The sequence below is a fragment of the Ischnura elegans genome, chromosome 2 (assembly GCF_921293095.1).
Source record: "Ischnura elegans chromosome 2, ioIscEleg1.1, whole genome shotgun sequence".
Classification (NCBI taxonomy): Eukaryota; Metazoa; Arthropoda; class Insecta; order Odonata; family Coenagrionidae; genus Ischnura; species Ischnura elegans.
In genome coordinates this window covers 123,515,875-123,527,662 of record NC_060247.1, presented here as the reverse complement: position 1 = coordinate 123,527,662, position 11,788 = coordinate 123,515,875, and the positions used below count along the sequence as shown (strand labels likewise).

General features: G+C 38.5%; 1 protein-coding gene across 4 annotated transcripts; it reads left to right on the top strand.

Moving 5' to 3' along the window:
- Position 1: 1 nt before the first annotated feature.
- Positions 2–11,021, top strand: LOC124154565 (probable RNA polymerase II nuclear localization protein SLC7A6OS). 4 transcript variants are annotated; one of them, XM_046528379.1, is made up of 8 exons: positions 2–376; positions 546–683; positions 794–943; positions 1,023–1,123; positions 1,261–1,404; positions 5,927–5,976; positions 9,259–9,349; positions 10,338–10,419. In XM_046528379.1, the coding sequence occupies exons 1-7, from the start codon at positions 212–214 to the stop codon at positions 9,333–9,335; spliced, it is 825 nt and encodes a 274-aa protein (XP_046384335.1). In that variant the 5' UTR covers positions 2–211; the 3' UTR covers positions 9,336–9,349; positions 10,338–10,419. The 4 variants fall into 4 exon arrangements, with proteins under 4 accessions (XP_046384335.1, XP_046384336.1, XP_046384337.1 ...); XM_046528380.1 differs by having other exon boundaries at positions 3–376; positions 9,300–9,349; XM_046528381.1 differs by lacking the exon at positions 10,338–10,419 and having other exon boundaries at positions 3–376; positions 9,234–9,276.
- Positions 11,022–11,788: the final 767 nt, after the last annotated feature.

Genomic DNA, 11,788 nt, shown 5'->3' with positions numbered 1-11,788 from the left:
GGGATTTACATTTGTATTGTGTTTAAATTTTGCCTGTGAAAGAGGGATGCCAGACGTTGTGTACTGTTTAATATTTTAAATACTGGTGTGACCAAGAACTCTCTACCCTTGGCTGATCATGGTGTAAAAAATATTAATGGGTTGATTTCTTAGAAATATTATCTAATTTTTCTGTCTTTGGTGAGCGTTTGTAACTCTAAAATTGGGGGACATGGATCTAATCATTCGATTAAAGCGTCCCCGAAATGTCGATCCGTACGAGGCCCTAGTTTTAGCGAGCAAGAGGAGGAAAAAAGAGGATGGAAGTGAGGAGAATAATGTGGACTCAGTTGGAGAGCCTACTATTTTGAAATTCGCTGGTACCCTAAGTCATCAGGTAATTCTCTAATTCTTCTGGTTATTTTATGAATTTGGCCCATTGCTGGACATTTTGAATATTTTCTTTCACGCAGCTAGATGCAACGACCTTATATTTTGCTTTATTGTGGCAATGTGTTGATTTGTTTCTGACATTCAGCATTAATTACAATAGGAATTTTTTAAAGGATGAAGACATTACCCCTCATATATCTAAAGCCAGAGATCATGTCAACTTAAAGTCGTTAAATCGATTAGAATCAAAAGATGTCATCAATAAAGTACGATCGGAAGCTAGAAAAGCTTCAAAGGAAAGCAGGTTAAAGGTTAGTCATAGCCCTATTTAAACTACAATATCAATCTCAGCATTTATTTGTGTTATAACCTTGAGTTACCAGGAAAATTTACAGCAATAATTTCCAAATTGTTTTGCCAGGTTGTCAACATGTCTAGAGCCATCCCTGACGTTCCCGTTCTTGTTGACCACAACTATGCTGGGGCAGGAGATGGCGAAAAAAGTGGAGACTCAATGCAGTATACCATAGTTGATGTTATTCATGATGCGGATGGTGGAATTGATTCCGAGGTATGAAACAAAGTTATCAGAGTCACCAGTATTGTGCAATTTAAGGTTCAAATGGCTTAAAAGGTTTATTTTTCTCTAGAGCTCACAAGTTGAAGAAGATGATCGCTATGTTTATAGCTTATATTTTGCCAATTCTGCTGGTGGAAATGTTGATGATGGTTTTTTGGACTCTTTAGTAAGGTCAGTAGACTGATATAATATTTATATTTAAGTACTAATTCGCCTCTGCTTATAATCTCCGAGTGTACTTGTCTGCTAAACTTTTTGCAAAGAGTTTGTACAATAATAACATTATTATATTTTTTTCAATCTTTTAGCGTTGAACCCCTGGAAACAAATAGTGTTCACCTGTATGATTACAGAGATAATGATGATGATATAAATCAAGATGATGATGATGACTCCAACGACGAGGGAAATTGGAGAAATGATTATCCCGATTCAGATCCTGACAATGATGGGTAAGAATAATGATAATGCATGACTCTTGCAGTCTCTTGACGTATTATTTTGTCATTTGATGTATATAGTGCAAGCTTGCTGTTGTTAAAAAAAACACCTTTAATACCTACGTAAAAAGCATTTTTTTAAATGCTCGTATTTTGAAGTGTGTGTTACAACAGTCTTTTTCTATAAGAAATCCTGCTTGTTTTAAATCTCTTCTAAGCTGCTTATTACAGGTTCGTCTCTTTTACATTCAAACCTTGAGATATCTCTTTACTGCTCATCATTTCAAACTTCCCATGATTCCCTCAAGATTCAGAATTCCTTTGTACGTGTTTCGCTTCCTTCCTCAAACATCTTAGTTGTCACTGACAGACAAGTTTTTACACAAGATATTCTGAATATTTTTAACTGTGCTGCAGCCACGACACCCTCTACTCTAAGTAGGAAATTATTACTGACATAGCTTCATTGAAGGTTTTAACATTCTTGTCAAAACAAGCACTAATTGTATACTACTATCTCATTATTTTGGCAGCAAACTATGATTATGAAGGCTATATGATGAAAAAGTTATAAATTATTAGCCACCAAAATTATGTATGTAATAACCATTTGTAGACATCTAAATGACTGAATGATGCATGTGCAAATGTCCATCTTCCGCCGCCCACTTTTATCCTTTCTATCAATGTATGAGGTCAATGGGTTTGCCTCACAATGCAAGAGAGAATGTTTCAGTCTAATCGAGGGGACTCCCTCTACCACCTTTGGTTCTATTCCTTATGGCCACTGTGACGGGCCCTTTTCCTTAAATATAACTTCTGTAATCAATGACAGCCTACCTCACTAAATGTATGCTAATTAGGTATCTGATTATCCTTAGCTCTAGAAAATTGTCCAAGCAACCAGGGTTGATTAGACAGTAAAACCTCTATGTAGTGAACCTCTTTACATCATAAACCTCCTTACTTCATACCACCCCTACGGTCCCATCAGATTTACTTTTAAATTTATAGGCAAACCTCTATCCAGTGAACCTCTTTATCTCATAAAACCTACACTTATCATACCAAGGAGATACCCCAGATACAGCCTATCTACCTCCACAAATTGTACCGAGATCACTAGAGACCATTAATGCAGCCACGATTACGTACATGGAATGACATTTTCAGCGATAAATGTTTTAACCTTATTTTTTTTCTTATACACCTTTAAAATGCTGTACTTTTCACGTTAATCATTAGTTGTGGCCATTTTGTTCCATATGAGAGCATACCTAACAGTAAATAAGAAAAAATGTATCCAACTATCTTAATTATGTTAAGTGACTTTTGAATTAAGAGAGACCACAATATTTTCTCTCGAATCATGGTAAAAATCATGCGATAGCGCTCGCTTTCTGTAATTATTAAATAATAAATACATATATGTTCACTAATGCATGCATGTTTTTTTAAACCCTTAAGTATAATGGTTTAAAATACAGCAGTGTCTTTCATTTCTGAAGGATATGAGAAAATGGTGCCTATCACTGAAACCTCTCAATAAAGAATGTCCATTCATCAAATTGCCTAAATTTTGGTCCCCTCCATTACGATGTAAAGAGGTTTTACTGTAATACTCAATACATTTATTCACCACCCAAAATGGGCTGAGAGATCAGAGAAAGTGAAACTGTAAGGCAATATCTGTGACTTATCAGTCCTTAAATTGGCTGACTCCATGGGCTTCACTTCACTAGCAGCTACCCGTTGGGATATCCATTCCAGTTTCAGGAATACATAATAGGATTCTTTGATTCTTCAACATGGTAGACTGGCCCGTGTTGAAAGTTATCCCAACAACTTGGAAGTTGTCGCTCATAGGTAAAAATTTGAACTAAACACATGTTATGTGAAATTCCTGCGTAGGTTTCTGCGGCGATTATCATGGTGCGTATGGGTTTCCGGGCGCTCCAGCCGCGTTCGTCGGTTTTGGGTGACGACGGTTTCGAGAGCCATCCTGCTCCCGTCTTCAGGTCGAAGTGGAGAAGCTTAACCGCTCCATAGTGAACCTGACGGATCTGCACATTGACGACGCCACCACCGCAGTACTGGCTAAGGGACTGAATTTTGCTATAACACCTCGAGACATACCACGGGAAAAGATCATCACCGAAGTGGAGACTGGCATTCGTAAACTCCCTAGACCTGTGGCTGACGAGATCAGAGAAGACATAGCTCGTGTCCTCCGCAATGCAAAACCACCGAAGCCCAACATGACTGCAGGAGAAAGGACTGCCCTCAAGGCTCTGCGTGAGAACCAAGACATCTTAATTCTGCCTGCGGACAAAGGAAACGCCACCGTTCTCATGAAAAAGGAGGAGTACCAAAAGAAGATATCAGAACTCCTATCTGACACCATCTACCGGAAACTAGGAAAGAACCCCATGGCCAAAGCAGAGAGAGAGACAAAAGCCATTATCAAGAAATCTTCCATTCCACCTGAAGAAAAGAGAGGCCTGATAACATCTGCGCCCAAACCACCAAGGCTGTATGGCTTACCAAAGGTACACAAGGAGGGTGTACCCCTAAGACCCATCGTAAGCCAAATCGACGCGCCTACCTATCGTCTTGCAAAATACCTGGCCAGAACGCTGCAGGACCACACAGGAACGACTACTACGCACGTAAAGAATTCCGCCCATTTCGTGGAAATGATAAGGGACATGACCATCGCAAATGAAGACATCATGGTCAGCTTCGATGTTGTCTCACTCTTCACCAACGTACCCATTGCAGAATCAGTGGAGATTGTGAGAACCCTCGTTGACTCAGGAATACCAAAAGACTTCCCTGACCTAGTCAACCACTGCCTTCGGAATTCCTTCTTCTTGTGGAACGGTGATTTCTATGACCAGTCAGACGGAGCAGCGATGGGATCGCCACTTTCACCTGTGGTGGCCAATCTATTCATGGAGAGGTTTGAAGCGGAGGCCATCAACACCTACGACAAGAAACCTAAAAAATGGCTGCGGTATGTTGATGATACATTCATTATCTGGCCCCACGGAACAGAAGAACTGGACCGATTCCTTAATCACCTCAACAGTCGGCACCAAAACATCCGGTTTACCATGGAAAAGGAGAGAGATGGTAAGCTACCATTCTTGGACGTCATGGTCAGGAGGAAAGGTGATGGGAGTCTTGGACATGCCGTCTACAGAAAGGCCACGCATACCAACCGCTACCTAAACGCAATGTCACACCACCATCCCGCACAAAAGGCCTCTGTGGTATCCTCTCTACTCCACCGCGCCTTCACTGTCTCCGACGCCGATTCCCTGGAATCCGAGAAAAGACTCCTGACCACAGCTCTACGCAAGAATGGATACAAGCAGAAAATGGTCCTTAAAAGGGCCGAAAATGTCGCCAAGCTTCACGCCCGGCCACCTATGGAACGCCACACCACTGAGGAGGATACAATGACACCAGCAGCGAAACTGACTATCCCGTATATCGCGGGGACTTCGGAGAGAATCGCCAGAATTCTCAAAAAACATGACGTGGTCACCAGATTCAACTGTGTGACCAAGATCCATGACGCTGTGCCCGGGCCGAAAGACCAAATCCCACAGGAGCTATACGAGGGTGTCTACCAAGTGCCCTGCTCATGTGGGAAATCATATGTAGGAGAGACGTGTCGAGGGATGGCCACAAGGATGAAGGAACACGCCCGAGCCATGAGACAGAAGCAGTTCAACTTGTCGGGCATCGCAGAACACGCATGGAGTGAGCCGGGACATACCATTGAGTTCGACAAGGCAAGAATACTGGTAAAGGAGAGCCGTTACTACCCACGGCAAATAAGAGAAGCCCTGGAGATATACAAAACGAAGAACTTCAATAGAGACCACGGCTACCCGATCGATAAGACATGGAAGAGGGTCCTGGCCAATCAGCGCCCAGGGGCCTGCCTATATAACTCGGCGGAAAATTAAGCTTCTCCACTTCGACCTGAAGACGGGAGCAGGATGGCTCTCGAAACCGTCGTCATAATAAAGGATAATAAAGCATTGTTATTGGTTGATTTTAATCACTGAATGTTTTCAAATACCCCTCTACCATTCTAGTGAGAGGTTATCCAATAATCACTGCAATATTAGTGCAATTGTTCCTCAAAACACAGACCTGTGTACAACTAAGTTGGTTTAAAATGTATGAGTACATGGTTGGCCTGTAAGGTTTATTGAAAACAGTTTCAATTATATTTGTGTAAGCACCTCTTCAGAGGTAATTTACTTACCTTGTTTCAAATGTGAATCTTTTTTCTTTGTATAAACTGGCAGTGTATGAAAGACATGTTGTGATGCCATCCGAGTAGTTGTGTAACCAGATAGATCTGTTGCTAAAGCGACTGAAGCGTTACATTATGTACCGAGATGGAAGTTCTGATAATATGATATTATTGGTGATGATGGTGCATACAGCCGTATGTTATTCCTTGTTGATCTCATGATGTCTATGTAATGGTGGAATTGTGACCTTTTTTCAGGCAAGACTCCGAGGGATCAATGGAGTTTATGATGGAGAATATCAAATTAGGTAAGTGTTTGGTAATGCTACTGGACTCAAAACGTCTTGTCTGTTATGTTGTGATGAAAAGGGGAGCTTGAATGAATGTTTTGATGAAATGGGGAGCTTGAATGTTGTATGATGGGGAAGATAATGATCAATTCATGCCTCTTAGATACTGACCTCTATAAAGGAAGCTATAAATAGGCCTTATTGTCTGTAAAAAGAAAACTTAAATGCATTGACAACAAAACTTGGTTAGTGTGGTCATTGATGTTTGGTCAAATCCAGTTAAGCATCATTTAACCAGCCTAGTTAAGATTAGCATGTTAACATTTTTTGCTGTCAAAGTTCTTAGCCTTAATACAAATGAAATATTTTAATATAATAAAATATTATATTAGTGCTACATCTTATTCATTAAGGCTTGAAAAAGTTCACAGGGAATGCTTTAAAATTGAGCATATTGTGATATTGCATAGATTCATGTCTTGTATTTGACGGGGCCATATAAATATTAATTCCCTGGAATAAGCGTCCAATGTTTCAAATTTGTTTATTTATACTTTTATACAAAATAGAATTGTGCATTTTAGTTGATAACCCCCATTTTCTATCCAGTGACTTTGTGTACAGTGGAACCTCTATCTATCGTTTTTCAGGGGGATGGACGAAAAAAACGATCAGTACGGGAATGTTTGGATATGTTGTCTATATCCCAGGAAACGCAGGATTTTGGCGCATAATTATGATATTCGTTATAGGATTCAAACAAGATTTTAGCCAATTACAGGAATACAAGTACTTTATCGAGACACTTATGTCGTATTGTTGATTCGAATAATATCTCTTTCAAATATCCTGAAGGAACACGCCACCTCGTTAAAAAATGTTTGTTCTCCACTCGGCACTTACCCTGCTATTATGCATTTCTCTCTGATGTAAAAATCCATGAAATGCCATTTCCAGTACACGTATTCACGAGAGCAATGTGCATGTTATGCCTAAAACAACCGCTTTCGCCGGCGCAGTGATTGGTTGTGAGATGGATCGTATATTCAATTATGTATTTGTAATGTTCCTGTCAAATAAATATATTTTTCATGTAATTTAAGCAATGTGTAAAGCGTGACCAATGTTGCGTTAATCATCAGCGGATGCGAACTGATGCTATCGCGTACGTCTTACGCAGAACATACTGCAAAGGGTGAAGCATAAACATATGACTGAGCCATGAAAGTTTCTTGTCCTAAATAGAAGGCAACTCGCACATTCTTTTCTAATTAGCGTTGCGCCAGATGAGTAGATAAATTCGGATTGTTAGTCGGGAGAAACAAAATATCCTGAGAAGATATTCCTTCCTCAGTAACTCTTACAAGTAAGACTTATAGTATAACTCGTAAGTTGATAACTGATTATAACCTGATATCCTGTTTTTGGAAAAATGCCACATTAACTGCGGAGAAGCTCAGCTACGAGGATATCGAGTTTTGCCAGAAATCACCATTGTATTTTTCCAGCTATTAGAAATACGTCGTGTTTGGTCTCATTCTGTTTTTAATTACGTGCACTGTACAAATATTTCTATCTAATTAAAGTATAATGCCAATTGCCGAAATTGATTGTTTGACACCTTTTGGGCTAATAGGTGATTCATGCACCAGTTGACCTCCTGAAACTGGTAGCTTTGAAGCAGGTAGGCTGAAAAAGGTCAGTGGGTGAGAAAAGGGGGGGAGGAACAAATCACGTTTCCATTTTTCTCGTGTATCTTGATATTTTTTTCGAAGCTAAGGTCTTCGTAATACGATCCCTGCGCGGGCTGGGACCTTTTTTTATTTCGGAGAAGAGGAAAACTTCAGAGGGGGCGAGGCGAGTTCTGAATGGAGGGGGATAGCGGATCTTGGGAAATGCGCTAATGTAACTATCCCACGGCACTCAAGTTCTCCCTATAGTAGTTCAATCTCCTGGGGGTGTCTGTCGTTATTAGCCACAAATAACACGTTGTAAACACTTCGTCTCATTTTTGTCAAACGATGGATGCAGGAAAATTATACAGCGGGACCGCGATCATCAAACGATCAATGCGGGAAAATGATACTTCGGGGAACGATTAATGCGGGAAAAAATTACATTGCCTTTTTGGAACTTTATTTGGGACCAGGAACGGCGAACGATGAATGCAGGAAAACAATCACTGCGGGAAGGATGGATCGGGGTTCCACTGTACTTCATTGATGTCATGTTTTGTCTCTTTTTCTCCTGCTACTCACCCAAGATGTTTATTTACTAAAGTAATAATATTTCCAAATGTATTTGACTCTATGCTTCATTCCCTTTTTACTGTTTTCCTTGGATAGAGGAGAATTTCTCCTGCTCTTCAGGTTATTTTAAAGAAGCTGAAATTTTCACTTTTACAGCAGACTCCCGATTATCCGGCTGCGGTAAATCCATGTTGCGGATTATCCATGCATGATTTACACTCTCGCTCAATATTTTCCTCGATACTTATAAAAAATAAAATGGGACGCGAATCACCGGAATTACTGCATTTGAATGCTAGGATACACCAGACTTATTATTTCCATTAGATTCCCCTTTGTTAAATGGAAGCGATTGCGTGCTAGCTGCATTCACGGGAGCTCTATGTTCCAGTTTTCGAAGCCTCACAGTGCACAATCGCGCTACGTGATCACGGATTCACGTCCTGCAGCAGTTGCAACCTGGTCGACATGTGCGAGAGGCGAGTACGTGGCGTGGTGCCTGTAAGTGTTGTTTCTGACGTCACACAGTGGTTTTGATGCATTCATGCAAACCACTTTTCTATATCTGTGATCCGGGAAGCACTCCAAAATAACAGAATAAATGTATAAATAATAATATATCGTTTGTTTTACATAAATTGTGAATATGAAAAGACATTAATGTGAAAGTTTGGGTTATCTGTGTTTTCCGATTATTCGTGCCGTCTCTCCCCATCATTAGCCCAGATAATCAGGAGTGTGCAGTATTTAAGTTCGATAAAATTTTGCATCTTTGAGAGACTATGATTGATAGCAAGTTATTTTCCTTTTGTCATGGCTTTTTTATTTCTACAATATGCCAAAGACTAGGACGTCTTGATGACAGTAATGTTCACGAAGGTAGAAACTGTATTAACCCTTGTGCATTCTCTCCTGTCCTTCCAGTATTAAAGTAATAATTAGCTCATGAAGGTAGCAAGATCTCGGAGTGGATATTATAGATGTTATGATAACTAAGCATGTATGTACCTTCTTTGTTTTCATGAGGTTTCTTATGATGAATCACCGTGAGGATTTGTTAACTATGTATACCCAAACCATTTTCTATTGAAGAACCTATTTGCAAGTTTACTTAAATTGATTTATTGAAAATTGATTTAAAGGTACGTGCTATGTTACAAGATCTTATTCAGTTCTTTTTCTTCATGTCTTGATTCAGTTTGGCGCCTATAATATATTGTAATGCCTATCCATACCTGTATTTGGACAAAACTTAGATTTGAAGCAACTGCAATCATTAGCATCATTCTCTTTACTTGTTGCATGTGACAAGAAAAAGTAAGAACTCCAAACAAAGCCCAGAAATGTATATTGTTCCTTAAACCATTTCTTTCAATGCTAATAGCTAAAGATTGTTCAGTTGAATCTCCTGTTTCTGGTTTAATTTTGCTTATGTAGTCTTCAGCTTCCAACTAGGTAAAGTTGGGAATTCAGTTATATTCCAGTTAACCACTCGATATGCTATCGGGTTCAGTATAAATTACGAGTTAACTACATTTTTATTCTTAGGAGAAATATTTTGATTAAACCATTCAATATTAATAGTTTTTAACATTACAAGCCTTACAAATGTACAGTTATTTTTTAATAAAATCATATCCTTTGGAGAGTATACCCTCTAACTTTTCTGGTTCTAAAATAATTAGATTCACTCTAACACCTTGTCTAAACAATGAATGCATTGCAGGATACTAGCAATAGATTTTCAATTGGGTAACATGTGAAGTTAACTATTACCCAATAACTCTTGCTCTTGGGTAACAAAATTCAGTTCACTCATAGCTATTTTTGATATAGGTAATTGTTTGAATAAAATTTAGCCTGATATTTATGGTGTAAATGATTGCAGGTTAATTTTTTTATTTATACTTCATTGATTTTTGGAACTACGTTGTATGTTTAAAAAATTGTCAGGAGAGATGTCTGCTTTAGGTGGGATATCTCACACAGACCATTCAATTTTATTAGAAGAGCATGTTGCTAGTTAGTAGGTTAGAGAATGAAGTAACTGATGTAATGATGCTGTGTGGTATTAGAGGTTTGATTCTCAATGCATTCTTAAATCAATTTTTAAAAATCACCTCTTTACAGGCTCAGAGAATGAACTATCGTCAGATGATGGTGAAGGCGATCTTCCATATGGTGTAGACCGTGATCAAGTGTTACATTTAGGAGAAGGATATGCCAAGTACAAGGCAAGAGTAATGAAAGAACTTGAAGATGGGAGTGACAATGAGGATTATGCAAGTGAGGTGGTGTCATCTGAAAGTGATAATGAATAGCATTCTACCATTGATCTGTAATTTATATTGTTATAAATGATTGAGTGAGAGTAGGTGAAACGTCTAACTTTTATTTCTGGAGTGGCTTATTGTGTCATAACACTAACTGCTCTGATGGACTGGTTGGTTAATATCAACTGAAACGCAAGGTAGGTGAAACTGAACATGTGTGAATTTTTGGTCATGTGGCATAAATTATGAGGATTTTATTTTGTGTGTATTTTTTCTTTAATATGGCTGGATATAGTATTTTCTAATGAACAAAATATATTAAAACAAATCCAAATATGAGGGTAACTTTGCATGCTAAAATATGTATTTAAAATGTTTGTTTTTTACTGGGCACTCATTAACACAAACAACATCATTACGGAATTTTAATTATTGTGAAACAAAATCGGAATCCTTAAAATTCAGAAAGGAAGGACAGAAGAGATCACATCAACTGGTGTAGTTTGTTCTCAATATGTTCACCTAACATTTTAAAAATACTGCCTAAAAATATTGAGAAGTTACATTATGGAAAATTATGATGAATCACATAGCACAAAGGCAAATGTACAAAAATGTAGCCACCAAGACATCCAAATATCATTACACCTTCAATGACACACCGCATTCCCAGCCATTTTTTAAAACAGTTTCAAACATTTGTATCTTGATAAAAATAAGAGCAATTGTACATGATTATGGATAATGATGACCAATATGCCATTAAAATAATACACAAAATAATCCAGAAACTACCCTTATTTGGCATCTAAGGATGCTGTAGAAATTCATTTTTATTTTCCCTGATTATAGGCATGTATTCTCACTTTTTGCAACGTTTATTTGCTGTAAATACCTTATTTGGGAGTCTGTCAATGCACAGTAAGGGGTCTGCCATACTTTTTCTCCTGGCTTGGGGATCATTCCATGACAAATCAGCCAGAAAATTTTCAAAATGACACCCACTGACTCGGATTTTAATGAAATTTTTGTCACTAGCGACTGCCGCCTATTTGATGAGCCATGTGAAATATTTCCTCTCTCACTTTCATAGTTTGCAAGATATGAGTCGTCGAAGTTTGAGATGCTTGATCAGAAGTGGCACTAGTGGGAGTCTCATTCCAGAGTGCAGGGCACAAAGTAAAAATTCAAAGCTGAGAAAACACATAATGTATTTGAATGAAATTTTGACCCCATGTCTATCCAAGTACAAGTCTATTCAGCATGTAAAGATACGAGTGTTATTAAAATATAACTTGAAAGCTTTAA

Bases quoted from the DNA above. Each gene is read 5' to 3' on its own strand.
- LOC124154565 (XM_046528378.1), top strand. From the start codon at position 212: ATGGATCTAATCATTCGATTAAAGCGTCCCCGAAATGTCGATCCGTAC. The intron at 684-793 runs GTTAGTCATAGC...TTGTTTTGCCAG, and splicing joins CAAAGGAAAGCAGGTTAAAG to GTTGTCAACATGTCTAGAGC. The intron at 1,405-5,926 runs GTAAGAATAATG...ACCTTTTTTCAG, and splicing joins TCAGATCCTGACAATGATGG to GCAAGACTCCGAGGGATCAA.